At 42.6% G+C, this 23664-nt stretch overlaps 1 protein-coding gene across 1 annotated transcript in view; it reads left to right on the forward strand.

The window, feature by feature from the left end:
* The window catches only part of TMTC1 (transmembrane O-mannosyltransferase targeting cadherins 1), a 364529-nt gene that overhangs the window by 211375 nt on the left and 129490 nt on the right, over positions 1-23664 (forward strand). Inside the window, exons 9-12 of the mRNA XM_033953227.1 lie at positions 1714-1835; positions 8898-9065; positions 21526-21639; positions 22308-22451. Coding sequence (XP_033809118.1) covers positions 1714-1835; positions 8898-9065; positions 21526-21639; positions 22308-22451 — 548 coding nt within the window. The remainder of the gene's footprint in view (positions 1-1713; positions 1836-8897; positions 9066-21525; positions 21640-22307; positions 22452-23664) is intronic.

Genomic DNA, 23664 nt, shown 5'->3' on the forward strand with positions numbered 1-23664 from the left:
TCTTTTTGTTTTTGGTTCCTGTGTTTTGGAAGGAGGACCCGGAGGTGGGGGGGGTTTGGGTTGGGAAGGGGGGGGGGGGTTCTTACAAATCCTGTTGAGCTGATTTTGTACTATGTTGCTTGTACTGTTTCTTTTTTGCTTGCTCAATAAAATATATTTGACTATAAATATGTTGAAGAGCATAAGCCCGAGCACCAAACCCTGCGACACTCCACTCGCGATGCTTTTCCAGTCCAAGTATTGTCCATTCACCCCCCACTCTCTTCTTCCTATCAGCCAACCAGTTTTTAATCTACATGAGTATATCACCCTTGATTCTGTGGCTTGCAATTTTCCAAAGTAGGCGTTCATGCAGAACCTTGTTGCACGCCTTATGAAAATCTAGATATACGATGTTGACTGGGTCACCTTTGTCTATCTGCCCATTTACTCCTTCAAAGAAGTGCAGTAAGTTTGTCAAGCAAGATCTTCCTTTGCTGAAGCTGTTCTGGCTGGCCCTCATCAGTTTGCGTCTGTCAAGGTGATTGATGATGCGGTCCTTTATCAGCGCTTCAACCATCTTTCCCGGTTAAACATTTAAATAGTTGTGTTTGTTGCAACTAAATAAATCAATAGCAAGTATGAAAAAAAACCTAAATAAATATGTTCAATAATTGTTGCTATCTGATGTTTAAACAAGGTAAATTAAATTTAAATATACCGGTATATGAATAGCAAGGTTAATTTACCATTCACGAGTAGTCAAATTTACATTGATTATACCATTATACATTAGTTAGTGATAATATTTAAACCTCAAACAAACATGTCATGCCTTTCAGCTTAATACCAAGTATACTGCTAAGTGTTCAGTCAGCCTGCATTACTGCTGTATATTGGAATTTCTTAACAGTATTTTGTGCAGTACTGCTAAGCATTCCAAATTGCTAAATGTAAAATATGCAGTCAATACAACTTAGTCAAGAAATACTCAAGGGCCAATAAACTCAACAATTATTATTTGTTGAGTGACTACAGATGAATAATACAAATTTATGGGAAGTCACTCTGTAAAGTAAATAATAACTATCAGTAGTAGTTCTGACCCGTATTGAACACTGCGTATTGAACACTGACCCGTATTGAACACTCTGGTGAGGCGGTGGTACACTGCCTTCATGTCTCTGAGCAGAGTTCAATTAAGAGAGGATATAAGAACATAAGAAGTGCCTCCGCTGGGTCAGACCTGAGGTCCATCGTGCCCAGCAGTCCGCTTACGCGGTGGCCCAACAGGTCCAACACCTGTGCAGTAATCCTCTATCTATACCCTTCTATCCCTTTTTCCAACAGAAAATTGTCCAATCCCTTCTTGAACCCCAATACCGTACTCTGTCCTATCGCCATCTGGAAGTGCATTCCAGGTGTCCAGGTTAGGTGAAGAAAAACTTCCTAGCATTTGTTTTGATTTAGTGATTGAGTGATTTATGAATTATACCTTGGACATTCTATTGGACTTTACAGAGTGACTTCCCATAAATGTGTGTCAATACAACTCAGACACAAGTTGTTTTGATAGCAGTGTGTTAAATACATTGAATATGCTTATACTACAGAACAACTGTAGGTTTGAGGCTCTTTTTTAATTCAGAGCACAGATTTCACCTTATAATTTGATGAAGTGTAGTAAGGTGTTTTTTTCTTTCTTTATTGAAGTCTCTAATTTTGTTTTTACAGAAAATGGAACACAAGGAGATTTTGGTTGGCTTGCTTTTCTTGGTTTTACCATTCATTCCAGCCAGCAATCTCTTCTTCAGGGTGGGATTTGTGGTGGCCGAACGTGTGCTTTACATGCCCAGGTAATGAATACGTCATTTATTGCTGGCATTGCTTCTAGAGTTTTTCATTGTTATAGTACTCCTTACATTCAGTTTTAGGACAGATATATCCCCAAAGGAAGGATTCTCAAAACTTTGCGGTAAAATCCCTGTTGCAGGTTTAAATATAATGTTTTTCAAAAGACAAGTCATTCTCAAAAACCCACGCATATAAATGAGGTTCGTGGAGGGTCGCTATATATATATGTGACGAATTGCTGGTGATAGCAATCAGCACATGTGCAGAATACACCTGTACATTAAAAAAAACCCCAACAATCCTGATTTAAAGGATGGCAGGAGGAATACCCGCTCCCTCCCACCGCCAGGGTCTCCATCCCCCCGACATTCCTGGCAGGAGTGATGCCTATGCTCTCCTGCTGCCGGTGATTCCCCTCTCCGATAACTCCCTCCCCCCAGCAGGAAGGATGCCCACTCCCTCCTGCCACCAATGATTCGCACCCCTGGCAGGAGGAATGCCCATTTCCTCTTGCTGCTGGTGATTCCCACCCCCCGACATCCCCCTTCCATCCTGCCGCTGGTGATGCCCATCCCTCGACACCCCGCACCTCTCAGTCCAAGGCTGGCTGGCTAGATGATTAACCCAGGCACTTACGGAGGGGCCTTAAGAGCCTGGGCAAGCTTAAAGCCAATCAGAGCCTTAGGCCTCTCCACAGTGCATTACAGGATGCACTGGGGAGAGGAAGGCCCACCATTTTGAAGAGGCAGGCCTGCCAGCAGGCATCCCTCCGGCTGGCCTTGGACTGAGAGGTGTGGGGGTTGGGGGATTGGGGTAGGAATCATCGGCGGCAGAGGGGAGTGGGCACCTCTCCTGCCGTGGTGGAGGGGTCAAGGTGTGGGAACCACCAGCAGCAGGAGTGAATGGGCATCCCTCTTGCCGGGGTTGTTTGTGGGACGGTGGGATGAAGTAAAATTTTCTGGCAGATCTGAGCTGTCAAAAAATCAGGGCCTTAGGACTCTCCCCGTGCATCCCAGGATGCACCAGGAAGGTAAAGGCTGCCATTTTGTATGTCCCCGAAAATAAGACCTATCCCAAAAATAAGCCTTAGCATGATTTTTATAGATGCTCCTAGTATAAGCCCTACCCTCCAAAAACAGCAGTGGTGGCAGGGAAGGCTGCGAAGCAGCCCATTCAGAGCACTGTCACCACAGCTGTTTTTGGGGCCTTATATCGGTCTCACGGTGGGTCGGTGGGGTTCTACTGCACAGGAGGATGGGAGGGAGGGATAGAAAGATACTGCACAAATGGATGAGTGAGAGGGGGTTGGTGGGGTTCTGTTGCACAGGGGGATGGGAGGGATAGAAAGATTCTATACAAGGGGATGGGTAAGGGGACAAAAGATGCTGCACATTGGGGGGGAGAAAGGAAAGGGGAAGAATTGGGGTGGAGGAGAGGAAGGGAGAGTTGTTCATTAAAAAAATATAAGACATCCACCGAAAATAAGCCCTAGTGTGTTTTTTGGACCCCAACAACCATGGGGATGACCCTAGAAGACCTTTCTGGACTAGCACAAAACTGATTTCTTTTTAGATCTGCAATTCATCAAGTCGCTAGAACTCAAGCATGAGTCGATAGCATCTAACAACATCTATTGAAAGACAAATTGTTTGAGAGTCTCTTCTCTCTCAGCCCAAATCATAAAAATGTCTTCAATATACCAGTGGTATTTCAAGTGTTTTGTCTGATATGTATTTAGAAATGTCTCTTTTAGTCCTGCAATGAAGAGGTTTGCATATTGTGGTGCCATCCTGGTGCCCATAGCAGTGCCCATGATTTGCAGCTAGATAATATTATTAAAAGGAAAATAGTTGTGAGTTAGAATTAATTTGATTAATGCTGTAATAGTTTTTGGTGTGTGTTGGTAGTCCAGGGTAATGTTTTTAGAAAATTTTCACATGCAGCAATGCCACCTGCATGGGGGCTGTTGCTGTAAATTGATTCTACATCCATTGTGACTAGAAGTGTACCAGGTGGTAGATGCTTGATATTTATTTATTTTAAAAATTTATATTCCTCTTATAAACTAAGCAGATTACAATATTCACATATATAACTTGAAATAGCATACATAAAATATACAAATTCTGGAGAAAGTGACATCACTAACATGGCTGGACACCTTTGAACAGAGCTCCGATGGAGCTGCACACAAAATTAGGAAAACACCCCACTTAACAGTGCATCCTCCTTGACAAGAGACAGCAGATGGCAGTGAGACACCAACCATGCACCAGGATGTTACAAAGGTGATTACGAACCTCAAGCATGAACTGGTGGAGCTTGCTTGGTGACAGGCCTAGCAGAGGATTTAATTAATGTTCAGCAAGAAGTGGATAACCTGCGCACTGAAGAATCACCCTTGTGGGATAAAATTGAGGACCTAGAGAACCGCACTTGGAGGTGTAATCTGTGGATCTAGGGAGTGCCAGAGGTGACGGATTTCCTAGACGCGCAGCAGGTTGCCCAGTACATTTGTGCTAATGTGCTAGCACAAGCTAGAAGCCCTGAGGGGGTCCCTGCCGGTCATTGATATAGAACAGGCACACCGTGCATTGGGATGCTCAAAGGCTAACTTGCCAAGGGACATCGTAATATGCCTCGCCAGCTTTAAACTTAAAGAAGAAATATTTTAGGCAGCACGGAAGCTGCCAAAGTGGAAATATATCAAGATGTGGTTTCTTCCACACTTCGGAAGCAAAGACATGCAACCAGTGACCTCCTACTTAAAGGAGGGTCTTAGATACTGGTGGCTTTACCCTTTTGCATTGGCGCTTACATCACCCAAAAAGTACGCACATTGGAGGAGGCTTGGACAGCATTGAAAACTATGGCCGCATCAAACCTTCCTGAGAGACCGCAGAGCATGGGGCGCAAGAGTTCGAAAAACCTGCCAGATGGAAGCGTCGGAACTGAGGAGCCTCAACTAAAAGCTTGCCTGTGCAGAAGGACATTGCTTTGCCCACTTGAACTGTTGGTACCAGAGACTGTGACTGCAGTTTTATCCTGTTCTGGTGGGATACAGAACTTATTAGAGGATGGACAAAGTATTGTTGTGGGGTACTGAGTATGATTGTAAGGTATGCATGAGTTCTTGGTGGGGGGGGGGTGTTGTTGAAGGGAAAGAGAACCTGTATGTGTTTTGATTAGGTGGGGCAGTTTGCGGATGGGGGGTAGTATGTAGGGGTGTTGGAATGGAGAATTGGTTATGAGTCAGCAAGTTGGGTTGGTGCTTACGTCTTCTAGATGGACCTAGTTGGGTTGGCTCAAGATGCACAGTAGGGAAGGGGGGAGGAGGAGATATGGTTGGCTGTTAGGGGGTGGTTCAGTGTGGGGGTAGATTTCACCCTTTACAGCTAGAGCAGGTTGTTCCTCTCATTGCAGTGTGGTAGCCTGGGCAGGAGCTGGGATGACCAGGCTCTATGGATTATGCTATGGATGGTGCACTGACTTAAACAGTTTGTAACCTGGAATGTGGGGGGATTAATTCACCTATTAAATGCTCTAAAATATTGCAACAACTGCAGTGCCATAAGGTAGACGTGGCCATGCTACAAGAAACAAATCTGAATGACATTAAACATTGAAAATTGAAGCAGTTATGGGTAGGGGAGTGTATCGCCTCAGCACCAACCAAACGGAGGGGGGTGACGACCTTGTTCCGAAAGGGACTGGTAGATAATTTACAGGTCTTGGATAAAGATGAGGAGGGGGATGTATGTGCTCTTGTTGGGGGATGATTTCCCGGTAGGAAATGTTTTGCAGTTGTAGCCAAGCCGCTGTTCCGGACCAGAACTCAATGGCACCTCTAGTGGCTAAACCTAATAAGTACAGCAGCGTGTGACCCGGCCTAGAGTCACCCTGCAGGAACAGATTGACACACCTGTGGAACTCACAACAAACAAAAATATGTCAGGATGCCTCAAATAAGGATAATAATGCTTCAGGCAAAACTCACAAGCAGGCAAAGAAACAATGTAGACAAAAAAAAAATCCCAACTTTCCTTGCCTTAAACACAGTCAGTATTATTTGAGTCAAGGCTCTCCCCAGAGCCAGCACAGCCTGTATTCTAAATCAGGTTCAAAATCAAACTCCAGTCCTGTGTATCACTTTCAAACAGTTCACACTTTCACAGGTAAAGCCTCTAGCAGCAATTTGCAGTTCTGCTAGGATTAGGCGAGTGTCTTAGGTTTGCAAGAAAAAGCTTTTCAAAGGCTTTCAAAATTCCCTCCCTGGGTGACAGTAAACCTCTCCCCAGAGACACTTCCAGCTTCACAAAGGAAAAAAACCAAAATAGTAAAGCTCAAACAAAACAGTCCCAAAAACAAAACAGTTACAAAACCAGTTACAAAAAGCTAAGTGAACGCTTTTCTAAACAGTTGCAAGCTAAGTGAACGCTTTTCTAATCTATTTATGCAGTGACTTTTCGCATGATTGACATAAGAAGAAAGGAAAATTACTATCATATTTTGAAATTGTGTAAAGTTCTTCAAATTTAATGAAAAAATCCTAGTCTATGAGCGTGATCAAAAAACATATATAGTAGCAATGACTGGAAGGTGAACTCTTTACACAGGGAGGTTTTTCAGCCTTCCCTCCAGAGTTCCATATCTCTGAGCTTTTATAAAAGTTTTTTTTGATCACCCTCTTCAGACAGAATACTCTTAGGGTCAGTTGTTTTGATTATAAAGATCCATTCAGGGCATCTCCAGCTTCCTCTACCTCCATCGGTGAGGCTTGGTCGCTCCTGTTTGGCCCAGGGAGATCCTCAGGGAGAAAAGGCCTAAACCTTCTCCCTAGCTTGCCTCCCTGTTTGTTCCCAACAGCTGGCTTTTCTATCCTAGGACACGCCCTAACCTGGCTGAGTCAGCAGGGAACAAAGTAGCTCTTGGGCTGCTTCAGTGGTGACCCAAATACTCACTACCTAATACCTTCTCAGCAAGCTCAGGCTCCTCCTGGTGGTTGCCGGAGAAATTATCATCATCGGGGCCAGGACGGATCTTGTAAACTCCCTTCCTGGGTTTACCCTTTACTTTACCTTCTGACTTAACTGGGACGCTGGCAGGCGCAGAGCCTGTCTGGTCACACAGTGTATATTCCCTTACAGTGTGTGATTCCTCATTTTACACTACCTTGATGTGTAAGCTGTTGCCTTACAGTCACTACTAGAGAATGACATGGGGAAAAAATTTCTCCCCATCACCACCTCATCCCCGCGACCACCGTCCATGTCCCCACCCCTTCCCCGCGACTACTATCCCCGCAGCATCCATACAAGCCTCAGTACTGCAATATTTAGCTTATTTTTTCCTTATAAATCAAAGTTCTGGCTGCTGAACTAGAGAAAGAGATGTTCAGCTGGCAGGGCTTTGTTTATACATTTTTATAAACACAACTAATATACTACTTTATCCTAAAGGAAAATAAATAAATAGAAAAAAAATTTTCTACTTTTTTTGTCTGATTTCTGCTTTCCTCATCTTCTCATTCAATTCCTTTCATCCACTGTCTGTCTTCTCTCTGCGTCTTCCATTTGCTCCAGTCTGTTACAGTAACTCTCCACCCCCCACCCCAATTGGTCTGGCACCCATCTTCTTCCCTCCGCTCCCCCCATAGTCTAGCATCTCTGTCTTCTTCCCTTCCAGCATCTTCTCCCCATTCTCTGTTTCCCATTTCCCTTCAGGGTCTTCTCCCCACTCTGTCTTCCCCATTTCCCTTCAGCGTTTTCTCCCCACTATGTCTTCCCCATTTCCCTTCAGCGTCTTCTCCCCACTCTGTCTTCCACATTTCCCTTCAGCATCTTCTCCCCACTCTGTCTCCTCCCTTTCCTTTCAGCGTCTGTTCCTTTCCTCCACCACCCTTCCCTCTAGCTACCTCACCGCCCTTCGGCACCCCTCGCACGGGCCCCTCCTTCCTTCCTACCTACCTGAGTTTATCTATCTCCCTCCCTCCCCCTTACCTTTGCGGCGCTTTTCAGATTGAGTAACTTCTTCAACGCCTTCAGAGCCTGCGAGCAGTAGCATGCGTTTGTGGGCGGAAGCACCACGAAGGTAAGGGGTAGGGAGGGAGATAGATAGACTCAGGTAGGTAGTAAGGAGGGAAGGGGCCACGTGCAATCAGTGACCACGTGCATTCCCTCCCTTAACTGCAAGGACAAGGCCATTCACCGCACCATGGGGCAGTGGATGGCCTTGTCCCCGTACCCACGGTGAGCACATTTTCAAGCCACTGTGTCATTCTCTAGTCACTACCCCCTCATCATATGGGAGATTTTAATGCCATTCAGGACACCCTGTTGGATAGAACAGGAAGTTCAGTCCCAGGGAAGGGTGTTGGATGCTAGGGAACTCCACAAATTCAGTGGAAATTTGGATATGGTAGATGTCTCCCTCTCGTTACTCCCCCATCCCCCTACCCTTCCTTTTATTTTTATTTATCATTGTAATTAAAGCTTCCCTATCCCCAAAACCTCTTGTTTCTAATCAGTCCTAATTCGTCATAGTTCTAGGTTTACCCTCTTTTTATTATACCCCACCTAAATCAAAATTATATTAGACCTTTTTAATTTTTAATATTGTAAATCGCCCAGATACATGTGATGGTCGGTATATCAAGCCACAAATAAACTTGAAACTTGATTTCACCCACATTTAGAGGACTCATGATCCATGCTTAAGAGTTCTGAATGGAGACCTAGGCAAGATGGGAGGAATATAAAATAAGGGGCATAATTCTTGAATTAAAAAAGATTTTATTGCACTATATCCCAGTGTAGAAAAAAAGTGTCTCCCATCAAGAAAACATTTAGAACAAACTAAGATAATATTGCTACTCAGCCCATTGTAAGAGAAGCAAACAGAATCATGGATGACATGAAAATTGCCAGATTTAGAAACAGATCCATTACAACGTGTCTGACAAATATTTATCTGTAATTTCATTGAGAAAAGATAAGAAAGAAAATGTTTCCCACAGGTGGCTTCATACAAGAGAGCAATTTCTTTTTTTGTTGGTGTTTTTGCAGCATGGGATATTGTATCCTTATTGTCCATGGTATGAACAAGCTCTGCACCTGGTTGGGTAAATGGGGAGCAGCAGCCCTGACTGTGTCCACTTTACTCCTGCTACTGCTTTTTTCCTTGAAAACTGTGAAACAGAATGAAATCTGGCTGTCAAGGGAATCACTGTTCAGGTACAAAACAATATAATTTGTTCCAAAAACATGTCTACTTGCTTTACCATGAAAAGAAATGAACGATGCAATGTGAAATTCTTTGCATCAGCATCAAACAGTACTAAGTAAAGTGAATAGAGCATTGCTGTTGATCAATAATGCAATTTCTGTTACTACTCTTCCGGATTCAGTACGCTAAGTGTTCAACCCCTTCCTGCAATCCGGGAGATGCAGAAATCTACTTTTCTGAACATATGCTCCTCCTACCTTAGAGCCCCCTGCAGTTTCAATTTTTGCAAGCAATCTGTGCAGAAGACTTCAGCTCTGCTCTACATCTTTTTCTTTCTTTTTTCTTTTTTGCTTAAAGTTTGTCTTTTTTGGTAGCTTGAGTTTCTTGAGACTCCTTTGTGGTGGTCCTTTGTCAAAGAAAAGGGCGTAGTCCCACAGATTCTGGATAGAGAAACTTTGGTGTACCTGTTGAGCCAGCCTGCTGTGTGCCACCCTTCTTGGACCTGGGGTACATTCCCTTGGGAGCTTGCTTGCACACTGACTTTGTCAAAGGTTTAAGCACAGGCTGTATGCTTCCTGAGTAAAAGCCCAACGGGTTTCAGGGCGCAGGCTATGTTTCCCACCCCTGGTCACGTAGAGTGGTTTTGTGGGGGCAGAGGTTACAGTTTTGGAGTCCATTCAACTGGCAGTCTGAAAATCTTCAAGTTTGATTATTTGGAACAGTTTCTAAGGCAGAAAATCATTTTCTTCAATTTAGCTGACAGGCTGACAGGCAGGCATTTCACAGACTGTAAGTAAACATCCATTATTTCCTATGGGAGCTTCGGGGGTGTTTTGTGGAACATGGTAAAACTAAGTTTCAGAGTTTCTAAGGATATTTAGGTTTCCCACCTTTCCAAACCCAAATTGCTATTTTTTATTTTTGGATTTCTTTATTTTTGCTGCTTTCGGCACAAATTCACTGTCGCTGGCCATCTTGGATTTTTTTATTTATCTTTTTTTCAAAGTTTAATTTCTGCCTCAAAACCACTCGCTTTTGTTAAAAATCATTTGAGATGGGCCAAAATTCTGCGTTCTGAATCTAGGGATTCTTTTGGAACAATGCGGGCACCTCTGCAGGGCCCTTCAGTGGACACAGGGTGTGAATTTTCCCTGAACTTTAGTCAGCTCCTCTGCAAAGTGTATACTTTGGACCCAGCTCGTTTGACACAGCTGGCAGGTGCATTGGTTTCTTCTAAGCCGGTTGCGCCAGTGGCAGAAATCCCTATTTGGGAGCCCTCTCATCAAGCTATGGCGAAGCACGATTGCATTAATTGCCATACAGATATTATGCCTCTTCTGTCTCCTAACACTGCTTCTATTTTGAATTATGGTGTTACCCTTGCCGGAACTAGTCAGCACAGTCGCCCTGAGAGAGTTTGTATTTGGGTGAGGACCCCACCATCTGTAGACTTTTTAAGCATAGCTCTGTCTACCATTTTATTGCTGGTGCTCTGAAAGGGTTAAAATTGCCTTTTGCCTGTTTATTACTTGTTTTAATGTTTGGCAGAGCAGACCAGAACAATAATTATTGATACAACTGTGGAGGTCCCCCCCGTGCCCGTTAGTTTGTCATGGATTTGTTCCGGTATGTTGCTTGGCTTTGGGACTGAACTGCAGGGAGCTCTTAACTCTCTCTCTAAGGTGAGAGGAGCACATGCTCGGAAAAGTGTTTGGATTTCAGCAACTCCCGGATTGTGAGAGGGGGTTGAACACCTAGCGTACTGAATCCTCCAGAGACTAACAGAAAAAAGATTATCAAAGATGAAATCCTAATCTTCCAGTCAGTACAAGTGAGCTGGGTTGTAAACTGGTTCAAAAACTTTGCTCAAACATTATTGCACACCATGATTACCATAAACAGGAACAGGATGCTTAATTGTTTTTCTACAGATGCAACAGAACATAGCATATTTAAAGAAATTTTAGGGTATCTCTAAAAATTTCTCCAAATTAATTATTTATAAAGGCAAGATGAACTCCAGATTTCAGCAATTAGTCTGTAAATCCTAGAGCCCATGAGAGCTTCCAGAGCAAAAACTGTCAATCATAAAAATATTCTCAAGAGCATCTTATAGACTGCAAAGTCCTGGCAGGGATACCATCTCTTTAAATATTACTTTCTCAGATAATTTCTGGCCCTTATGTATCAAGGATTAACCAGTGATAACAGTTTTAGTTGTGAAGCGAGGGGATTAATCTGTTCACTAAATCTGTCTTAATTAAGTGCAGAGATTCAGCAGGCAGGCCTCTGATGTCATTGCAACAGTGAATCTATCATGCACACTGGGTGGACTCCTCCCACTGCCACGAGCAGAGAGCTACTGTTGGCTTTTTTGAAAGAGTCAGAATTTTTTCAGCTTGATAAAACAGTGTACAGAGAGCACAGAGGCAGTTAGAGTCAGAAGAGGAAGGGAGTTTGTCTGTCTCTGGTTAATAGTTTTGTGGGAGTTGGGGGAGAATTTCTCTAAGCAGCTGGCTACTTCTGTGCATATAGCTCAGGAGATCAATGTGCCAGAACCCCAAATATACTGGTAAAGGGGGAATTTCTATTGGTACTATTTACTCTCCTTTTACCTGATCATAAGTACATAAGTACATAAGTAGTCGCCTCCGCCGGGGCAGACCAGAGGTCCATCCAGCCCAGCGGTCCGCTCACGCGGCGGCCCATCAGGCATATTGCCTGGTCAGCGGTCCCTGACTAATTTTATTGCCTACCTCTACACTTATCTCTAAACCTTCCACTGCTCTTATCTGTACCCCTCAATCCCTTTGTCTTCCAGGAACCTATCCAGGTCATCCTTGAAACCCTGTACTGTGCTATTTCTTATCACGGCCTCCGGAAGGGTGTTCCATGTGTCCACCACCCTCTGTGTGAAAAAGTACTTCCTTGCGTTTGTTTTAAACCTGTCCCCCTTCAATTTCATCGAGTGACCCCTTGTTCTTGTGGTTTCTTTCAAATTGAAAAATCTGTCTTTGTCAACCTTTTCGATGCCCCTCAGGATCTTGAAGGTCTCTATCATATCTCCTCTGAGTCTCCGCTTTTCCAGGGAGAACAGCCCCAGCTTCTTCAGTCTGTCAGTGTATGTAAGGTTTTCCATACCCTTAATCAGTTTAGTTGCTCTTCTCTGGACTCCCTCAAGCATTGCCATGTCCTTTTTGAGGTACGGTGACCAGTACTGTACACAGTATTCCAGATGCGGGCGCACCATAGCCCGGTACAGTGGCAGGATGACTTCCTTCGTTCTGGTCGAGATACCCTTCTTAATGATACCTAACATTTGGTTTGCTTTCCTCGAGGCTGTGGCGCACTGTGCCGACGCCTTCAATGTCGTGTCTACCATCACTCCCAAGTCTCTTTCCAGATTACTGACCCCTAGCATTGATCCCCCCATTTTGTAAGTGAACATCGGGTTCCTTCTCCCTATATGCATGACCTTGCATTTCCCTACATTGAAGCTCATTTGCCACTTTTTCGCCCATTCTTCCAATGTCGTAAGATCCCTTTGGAGATTCTCGCAGTCAACCGTGGTTTCAACCTTGCTGAATAGTTTGGTGTCATCTGCGAATTTGATGACCTCGCATTTTGTTCCCGCCTCCAGGTCGTCAATGAATATGTTAAACAGGAGCGGTCCCAGCACCGATCCTTGAGGAACCCCGCTCGTGACCCCTTGCCAGTCCGAGTAATGGCCCTTTACACCAACCCTCTGCTTCCTGTCTGCCAGCCAGTTTTTGATCCATCGGTGGACCTCCCCGCGCACCCCATGATTCCATAGCTTCCTGAGCAACCGCTCATGTGGTACCTTATCGAAGGCTTTCTGGAAGTCTAGGTAAATTATGTCTATGGGTTCACCTTTGTCCACCTGGTTATTTACCCCCTCAAAGAAGTACAACAAGTTTGTGAGGCACGACCTACCCTTGCAGAACCCATGCTGGCTCGACCTTAGCTGTCCATTTTTTTCGATATGGTCACAGATGCTGTCCTTAATCAGTGCCTCCATCATCTTTCCCGGGACCGATGTGAGGCTTACCGGCCTATAGTTTCCCGGGTCGCCCCTCGAACCCTTCTTGAAGATGGGCGTGACATTAGCTATTTTCCAGTCCTCCGGGATCTCTCCAGTTTTTAGGGATAGGTTGCTTATTTGCTGAAGTGTCTCTGCTATTTCATTCCTTAATTCCTTGAGCACCCTTGGGTGAATGCCGTCCGGACCTGGTGACTTGTCGCTCTTTAGCTTGTCTATCTGCCTGAGGACATCCTCCTGGCTCACCTCTAATTGGACCAGCTTGCTATCTTGATCTCCATTTTCTATTTCCTCTGGTTCCGGAATGTTGGATGTGTCCTCCCTCGTGAAGACCGACGTAAAGAAGTCATTTAACTTGTCAGCTATTTCTTTTTCCTCCCTCACTACTCCCTTTCTATCCCCATCATCCAAGGGCCCCACTTCCTCCCTCGCTGGTTGCTTTCCCTTTACGTACCTGAAGAATGTCCTCCTTGACAGTCTCCTGTGCACATAATCAGCCATAGGGTACCATAGGACAGTGTTTCTCAACTTCTTCAAGCCCAAGTGCCCCCTAAGTCTAACAAATATCAACAGAGTACCCCTGCCCAAGCTCCGCCCCAGACCCCACCCCCTTAATAATAGTACTAATTGTAATGCAATTTCTTCCATCCATTTTTCATAAATACAATATAATCTTATTAATTTATAATGATAACCACAAAATTTAAAAAACACAAAGCACACTGTACACAGAGAAAATGTTAATCATCATTTTTATTCGGGGGGGGGGTTCAAAGAGGTCAAGGAAGATGACTTTAAAATATGCAATGTCACCTCAGTAACAACTATAGAAAAATATAGTGCAAATTATAGACAGCAGATATAAATTCTCAAAACTGGCACATTTCAATCATTAAATTGAAAATAAAATCATTTTTCCTACCTGTGTTGTCTGGTGATTTCATGAGTCTCTGGTTGCACTTCCTTCTAACTGTGCATCCAATATTTCATTCTTTCTGCCTCCTGTATGCTTTCTCTTCTCCAGACTTCATTCCATTCCCAAACCAACATCTCTCTCTCTGTCCTTCCATGAGTCCAACTTTTCTTCCTCTCTCCTCCAACCCCATTGCAGCATGTCTCCTTCTGTCTCTCGCTGTCCTTCTCTCATTGCCTCCCTTGCTGCAAAGGGAGTAGGGAAAGAGAGAGAGAGAGATCCAGGGTGCATCTCTCCCTCTACTGCCACATCCAACATTTCTCCCTCCTTTCCACCAGTCTCCCACTCCCTCTAATGCCACATCCAGCATTTCTCCCTCCTTTCCACCAGTCCATTTCTTTCTCTCTGCCTCCTGCACACTTCCTCTCCTCCAGTCTTCATTCCATCCCCCTTCAGAAACAGAAACAGCATCCTCAGAAAACTCAGACAGCAGCTCCACAAAAGCCTGCTCAGACTTTTTGACTTGCTTCTCGAGAGCATAGCCGCTGTTTCTCTATCCCAGCCTCTCCCTCAACCCATCAGAGGATGACTTCAACTCTATTATCCTTGCTGGGAATTGATTACCACAGACCTCTGGGTACTAAGAGTAATTCAAGGGATACTTTCTTCACTTTATCGACATTCCTCCAGATCATCCTCCAAGAGAGTCTTCTTTCAACCCTCAGCAGATCTCCTTCTCAATGCCATCAAAAGGGTTTCTCCTGGACAGAGAAACTGTGGATTTTACTCCCAGGGTCTCAACAAGTTTCTAGTGAAAGAAAATGTTCAGATGTTATCCCTGGCAACTTTATATCCCTTCTTAGATTTCAACGACTGGCTATGCTTTCTGGATTTGAAAGAAGCCTACTCTCGCATTCCAGTGCATCCAGCCTCCAGGAAATTCCTCCGATTTCAAGTGGCTCATCACCATAGTATTCACCAAGTGCCTGGTTGTAGTGGCAGCAGCACTATGATCTCAGGGCCTCCAAGTCTTTCCTTACTTCACAAGGGGTGACAGTAGCGACTTGCATGACAATTCTCTTCCTTCAACAGTTGGGTTTCAAAATCAATTTTCCCAAATCCCAACTTCAACCATCTCAGACTCTACAATTCATAGGAGCTATGCTTGACACCATCTCAGGACGTTTCTACCGCAGCAAAGACAAGACAATTTGATTCATCTTGTCACTTAGACTTATCTGCCATCAATCTCAGCCAGACAAATGATGGTACTCCTGGGTCACATGGCTTTCACAGTGCATGCTACTCCATTTGCGAGACTGCATCTTAGGGTACCTCAATGGACTCTCACCTCTCAGTGGTCTCAAGCTCTTGACTTACTCTCTCAATACATTATGGTCACTTCTTCACTTTGACAGTCGCTTCAGTGGTAGATGAATTCTTCCAATCTGTCCGGAGGATATTTGTCCATACCCCTCCTCATCAGAAAGTTCTGACCATGGACTCGTCCACTTACACATGGGGAGCTCATCTGGACGGTCTTCATACGCAAGGTCACTGGTCTGCCCAGGACTGCCTTTGTCATATAAATCTGTTGGAATTCAGAGTGATCAACAATGCTCTCGAAGCTTTTCAGCACATTGTCTCCAACACCATCCTTCTCATTCGCACGGACAATCAGGTTGCAATGCATTACATAAACCAACAAGGAGGCGCGGGTTCTTTCCATCTTTGTCTGGAGGCCCAGAAGATTTGGACCTGGGCCATTGCTCGCAATATATTCCTGAAAGCAATATACATTCAAGGGGAATAGAATTCACTTGCAGACAGACTCAGCAGGTTTCTTCAACTACACGAGTTGACACTCAGTTATGCATCACATCTTCTCTCAGTGGGGGACCCCTCAGATAGACCTGTTTGCATCTCCCCACAACCACAAGCTGACCTAGTAGTGCTCCCGGCAGTACTCTCCTCACCGTCTGGAAGTGGATGCTTTTCTGCTGGATTGGACTCGCAAGTTTCTCCATGTCTTTCCTCCAATCCCCCTCATCCTCAAGACACTTGTTAAGCTCAAGCAGGACTCAGCCACCATGATTCTTATATCTCCTCGGCCCAAACAACCCTGGTTTTACCTTCTACTTTAACTCAGTATGAGGGAACCAATACCAAATTTTCCTATCTCTTCTCACATAGAATCATGGATTTCTTCTGCATCCCAATCTTCCAGCGTTGCACCTGACAGCTTGGTACCTCTCAGCCTAACATCAGCTGACCTTCATTCTTTCTCAGCCTGTCAGATTAATCTTGGAAGCATCAAGAAAACCGTCTATGCAGAAGTGCTACCAGCAAAAATGGACACAGTTTTCCACTTGGTGTGCTCTTCATTATCATGAACCTAAATCCACCTCTGTATCTTCAATATTGGAGTATCTTCTACATTTATCCAATTCAGGTCTCAAAACCACTTTGATTAGAGTTCATCTCAGTGCTATCAATGCTTTTAACAGACCAGTTGATGGTAAACCTCTCACTGCTCATCCTCTTGTGTCCAGATTCATGAAAAGACTTTTCAGTGTCAATCCACCTCTTAAACCACCTCCAGTGGTTTGGGATCTTAATGTAGTTTTTGCTGCACTGATGAAGCCTCATTTTGAACCAATGGCTATGGTTCATCTCAAGTATCTTACTTGGAAAGTGGTCCCTCTCATTTCCCTTACAGCTTGACGAATTAGTGAGCTTCAAGCACTGGTGTCAGATCCTCCTTTCACAGTATTCCACCATGACAAAGTGGTGCTTCACACCCATCCCAAGTTTCTTCCAAAGGTCATCACAGAATTCCACCTTAATCTATTGTATTTCCAGTATTCTTTACTAAGCCTCATTCTCACACTGGGGAAACAGCTCTTCACACTCTGGACGGCAAATGAGCATTGGCTTACTATTTGCAGAAAAGTCAACCGCACAGAACATCTCCTCAACTTTTTCTCTCCTTTGATCCTAATAAGTTGGGGCATCCAGTATCCAAGAGAACAATCTCCACTTGGTTGGCCTCTTGTATCTCCTTCTGCTATGCTCAGGCTGGGCTACAACTGGAGAATTGTGTTATTAATGGATTATTATTATTAGGATAATATTCCACCAATAAAATATATCGCTCTCAAAGAGAGGAATATATTTTATAAAGATATATTAATTTGTGGAAAGAAAGCTCTGCCTTTTAAAACTTAGCTCTATAATATTATATATTGAAGGACCGAGATTCAGAACATTTGCAAACCAACTGAAAATTGTATTTCTTACAGAGCAGAATTATTTATAAAATTAGGCAGATAGCAGATTACAGATAGGATCTTTTAAATCAAGGGAAATGTGCCACAAGACAAGATATTGCTAAAGCAGAATGATTAATTTAGCTGGGTTCAAAAGTTACTCACGATGTAGGCCTTGCTGGTTGAAAAGTCCTTTAGTTGGAGAGGAGACCGCATGGTACAGCTAGGCACATGTTTCAGTGATGGGCAGAAGAGAGAGGAAAACATGGTTCCAACCCTGATCCGAGGAAAAGAGAGAGCATGGGTAAATCTGGTTTTATAAATGTTGGTGGATTGAAATCTGATCCCATGAGGCAAGAACCCAGGAGCAATTGTCCAATCCTAAGGCAGGAACTCAGGGGCTGTGTCTCCTCCCTGAGGCTGGCATCGCAACCAAACACAGAGCAGTATTTCAATTTCAGCTTTTTCTTCTGTTTCTAGGTAGATGATGTCATCTGATTAAATTTTGTCTGAGTGGCTTCACAATACTGAGTATTGTTTTTGCAGATTGAGGGTACAATATTTCATTTTTGAATGTGGTGTGACAGTATTTCAATTCCAGCTTCTCCCACTGTTTCCAGGTGGATGATGTCATGTGATTGAATTTTCTCTGAATGGCTTAAGTTCTGGCTTGAGTAGGGTCTGATTAGATTGGGGGTATTTCACACTGTTGCTTTGCTGATTAGTCTGAGCTGCACCTGGCCGTTTCTTTGTCATACACTGAATAGGTATATTTAACACTGTCTGAAGGCAAATGGCTCAGTGCTGGCTAAAGTCTTTCAGAATCCAAGTTTAAAATTCAAAATTCACTCATTTCTTGTTTCAGGCAATAAATTAAATTCAAAATTCATAACTCCAGCAAAATGAATCATATCATACTACAGTTTCACAGCCCACAAAGTTAGAGCTCTGGCAGCTTCAGTTGCTTTCTTTCACTCAACTCGTATTGATGACATCTGTAAAGCTGCTACTTGGTCCTCAGTTCATGCATTCACATCATACTACTGTCTGGAATCTTATTCCAGATGGGATGGTCAGTTCGGCCAAGCAGTATTGCAAAATTTATTTTCCTAATGGCCAACTCTCCCTTCATCCCATTCTAGTAAGCTAGGGAGTCCCACATGTGAGAATATGCTGCCTGCTTGTCCTGGGATAAAGCACAGTTACTTACCGTAACAGGTGTTATCCAGGGACAGCAGGCAGATATTCTCACAACCCACTCACCTCCCCTGGTTGGCTTCTTAGCTTGCTGAGGAGCTGCAGGTGGCATCGGGCAGGAAGGCACTCGTGCATGCATGATGTGGGCGGTTCACAAACTTTCTTAAGTTCTTAAAGTGGCAGTGCGCTTTTAAAGCTGTCCGTACCGAGGCTCCATGGATGACATCACTCACATGTGAGAATATCTGCCTGCTGTCCCTGGATAACACCTGTTACGGTAAGTAACTGTGCTATATTTCATATCCTTACATATTAGAAATACTAATTTCAATTGATCACATGTCTTGTACCTTTTGATATAATTTGAGAAATTGATTAATCGGTATAAATAGTGCAATTTCTTGAACAACTTTAAATACTAGACGGTATTATTATAATAAATCCTGGCTTCTTTAGATAACCAGTGTCATTGGATATACCACAGTCTTGCTCACACATTGAAATTACCTGGAATATATTAGTGGATTACTTAAATAGAATTCATCATACCTCAATCAAGTTTCAAGTTTATTTCAAATTTATTATACCGCCCACTCAAACCTTCTAGGCGGTGTACAAAAATGCCTTAATAATATACCAATTAAAATATAATTTAGTCTAAAACAAACCAAGGGAAAAAGCGATTTAAGGACACAGACAAATAGGGACAGAAGGGAAGATGGGATTAGAACTACAATTGATAGAAAGAAAAGAAAACACTTAAAGAGAAGAACAAAAGGTTGGGGAAATGGAAATGTTGCTTAAAACTGAGTTGTCCTGAAAAGGACAGTTTAGGTTACAAAGGCATCGCGGAAATGAATGTCTTTAACATTACCTTAAATTTGATCAGTGTTGTATTTTCCCGCAAGTAGTTAGGTATACTGAGGGAACAGTAAGGAGATTATGCGAGGTAGATCGTAGAGACCTAATTTGATTATAGGGGATAAGCAAATTATTAATAAATTCTGGCTGGCTATTTGCTTTCGTTTTAAAGGTTAGAAGTAGAATTTTGTAAGTGATCCTATTCTCTATAGGCGTGACATGATCATATTTTTTTGTGTAAAATAAAATTTTTACTGCAGTATTTTGAACCATTTGGAGCCTCAATGATAGTGATTCCCTGGGGATCCTCTTTGGGAAGTTGGAATTGCATGAGATTCTTCGGAAATGAGGGAAACTATTATTTCTCAAGGTTTATGTGGTGAGGAAAAGGTATATTATGCAACACTGGATGGCCATGCATCCTCCCATATTCTGATCCCGGAGGGGAGCTTTTGATAATTTAATACTGTCAGAAGCTTGGGATGCTACTGAAACTCTGAACTACCAAAATAATTTTATGTTAATCTGGGAGCCATATATACTACTATTATCTCCTAAAGCCAGAAGCCTGATACTTAAGGTGCTTCAGTTATAGGCTGCTTATAACATTCGGCACGGTAAAGAGATGACAGAAGAAATCATTAGAATTTGAAGAAACTACCTGACAACTGAAGAAATGTGGGTGCGAAATGAGAAAGAGGAGTTGAAAGGGACTTGAATGATTTTCAATGTTGACACAAAGGAGACTGGAGTTTCTGTTATGATTATGGGTAAATTGGGGACACTAGAAATTAATCTGTTACATATTGGTGCTTTGCATATATCTGGGTTCAATTTGAGTTTATTAGGAGTGAACTATAAGGAGATTAGATCAAGTTTGTTGTTGAAATCGGCAATAGGTGGTATTGAGTCTTCTAATGTTCTAATATTTGGATATCATCCCGCACAAACAAATGCAGTCATACCAAGAGATTGGATGAGAGTCAAGAGTGGGGCCATAAATATATGAGTAGGAGCTAGAAGCAATCCTTGTGAGACTCCACTGTCAAGTTTAAAGCTATTAGAAGAGGTATTATTTCACTGGACATAAAAATGTCTGCTACTGAAGTAATTGCGAAACCATTGCAGAGCAACTCCAGTAATTCCTAATTCCTGGAGATGATTTGTCATAAGAGTGTAATCAATTAAATCAAATGCAGCAGAGAGGTCTAGTGAGAGGACTGGAGCTTGTTCTGATCTATGAAATGGAGTATGGTTATTAGCATTAACAGGACAGTTTCAGTGCTATGAAGGTTTCTGAACCCTGTTTGGTTAGGTTGTAGGGTGTTTTTTTAATTCAGAAAGTTGTTTAGTTGTTTTAAAATTAAAGATTCAACTAATTTTGATATAAGTGGTAATTGGATGGTAATTAGATGACTGAGAAAGATTGACGTTTGGATCTTTGAGTTTAGGGAAGATGCTATCCCATTAGTCTACACTCTGACTTTAGAAGCTCTATAGTTTCCATGGTCCCAATAAAAATATCCCCTAAGCAATAGTGCCTCAAAACAAAACACATAAGAATCCCAGGAGATACTGACAAATGCATTTGCAGGATCAAAACTAATTAATAAAGATGGCGTCTCCACTCGCTCAATCATTTCCAGAGAGGCCAGAATTCTTGAAACATTTATTTTTTGGTTTAAATTTTTTTAAAATTAAATTTGAACTATATCATGTACAATGATGGAATTTAAAAAATGATCTAGCTGTACTCAATATTTTGTAGACTTCAATCATATCTCCCTTCAGCTATCTCTTTAGGTCAAGACTTTTGTATCTTGGAAGGGATGGGAATGGGAGGGTGGAGGGTAGTTTTCGGTGGGGGGATAGGGGAATATAAAGCAGGGAGAGGGTTTGTTACAGCTTAAACACAACTATTGCTTGTTTATTGGTCTTAGCTCTTATTTTATATATATAGATATAGATATAGATAGATATAGATAGATAGATATATAGATAGATATATTTGTTGTACATGCCATTATTTTCTTCTCTAGCCACTAAAAAGAGTACTATTAGGAGGCTGGGTGGGGATGGGAAGCTAGGGAACAGAATGGAAAATGTAGAAAATATTTAACAACTCATGTATGTGTTTGATTTAATTCATTTCTATTTGTCTTTCACAGATCTGGTGTTCAAACTCTGCCACACAATGCAAAGGTGCACTATAACTATGCCAATTTCCTGAAAGACCAGGGTTCTAACGAAGAAGCAATCTATCATTACAAAACTGCCCTCCTGTAAGTTTTAGAAAAAAGTGTTAGGTTTATATGTGTACAGGCTGTTGTTCATTTAATCCTTTCTCTTCTGATCTTTTGTTTTCTCTGAATACATAATGTCTGTGTTAAAAAGGTTTCTTAAAAAGAAAGCCAGGTATGGATCTCAACGACGGCAAAGGCAAATCCAGAAAAGGGAAAGTCGTGAGGCAAAGGATGTCGAACACTCAGCGATAGGTTATTCCAAAGTGTACTTTATTGGGGAACAGCACTGTATCAAACAAGTGGACTCAACACTGGCAGTGTTTCGGCAATCCTGCCTCTGTCAAGAGTCTAGTATTGCATCAAAGAACATATAAAAATGCACATAAATATGCATGCATATATAAAACAGTAATAAGCATAAGTTAACACCAAGGTCTGCATAGATAAGAACATGATACCATTAAATACAATAATATGCATATTTCTATGGAATATTCATTCTATCAGAGCTGCCTGCTCTTATTAATCCAGCATTTTTGTGATGCTTGTCTGATTGAATTAATTTTCACTGATAATCAAATATATATATAATAATCAGAAAATATAATATTTACTTGCTACTTATTAGATAATCAAGGCTGGAAAAGATAACAAAAGTTGTGATTACCAGTTCATGCATAGTAATATTAGGTTATTAATTTTTGTAGATTGTACCCACGACATGCAAGTGCATTAAACAACCTGGGAACTCTGACAAAAGATATGACTGAAGCAGAGGACTACTACAGGAGAGCTCTCCAGTTAAATCCACAGCATAATCGAGCACTCTTCAATCTTGGAAACCTGCTTAGGCAAGTTGGAACTGGACATTTTAAATAGATTTACTAGATAAAAATGGAACTTTTTGCTGCCTGCAGAGTTGCATTATGGCCTTTTGATCAAACAGTGTAATGTGGCATTCTTGAATATTTAGGGTGTAGTTATTAATATGTGATAAAAGTTGGACTTTTACTGCACCTTAATTTGCCACTCGAGTGATTAGCCTGTGGTAGCTCAATATTGCATGTTAGTTATTCTTGTGGTATATGAATAATGCTGCTTGTGATCAACTTTGCAAGCAGTGTTCATGCTGCCCAGGAGCATTGGGGGTGTTAAGTCATGATCCAGTGCTCCCAAAAGCTTCTTAAAGGGGCCAGCCAATGTGAAGGTGGGTTCCACCTTAAGACTCCCTCTCCATATCCATCACTCCTCCTGAAGATCTTCCCTGTTCTAGTCCCCCTCCCAAAGACCAATTCAAATGCCCTTTCTGAAAACCCCCCTTCAATTAAGGGCAGCTTGACCTTAGCCAGTGCCATTTTGAACCCTAGCATTGGCAAAGAACAGGAGCAACTAGGGAATGCTCCTATCCTGATCTCACTTGCCACAAAGGATTATGCCAGGAGGACCTATAGACGGTCGAGAAGGAGCATTTGCTTCTTGGGGGAACCTTCTGGAGGTAGTTATAGGGGAACTCACCTTACTTTGGCCCATCCCCTTTAAGAGGTGCCCGGAAACATTGAGCTACAGCATTATGGCCTAATACTCCCAGTAGGGAATAATACCACCAGCTTTTTGTTGAAGATGTTTTTCCAGGAATAATGCAACTTGCATTGTTCACCACAAGCTGAATTATTCAGTTTACATAGTAATGAACTGTTTTGCATGCATTTGCATGCCTTGCATTTCATTACTATATAGCAAATATTGGGAGAAATTCAGTATGTTAGCTGTGTGAATTTATCCCTGCTGTTCCAGATTTTTTTGTGCCTGTGTGCTTATTCCTGTGCAGTCTTTTTCTGTTTTAGGTGTCCAGCCAATGAGAGTAGGCTGCCTGCTGATTCTGGTAGCATTCTGTTTACAAGGTTGTTTTTTGGTTGTTTTTTTTTTTGGGGGGGGGGGGGTTCAAGGAACTCTAGAGCTCCTAGGTTGCTCTTTTGGTGAACGTTAATTTCCTGATTGGAAATGCGATCTTTTGGTACCAGAACCTTCCAGAGTCTTGGGGAAGTCAATGGAAGGTAATGGAAG

Source organism: Geotrypetes seraphini, chromosome 7, assembly GCF_902459505.1.
Source record: "Geotrypetes seraphini chromosome 7, aGeoSer1.1, whole genome shotgun sequence".
Lineage (NCBI taxonomy): Eukaryota > Metazoa > Chordata > Amphibia > Gymnophiona > Dermophiidae > Geotrypetes > Geotrypetes seraphini.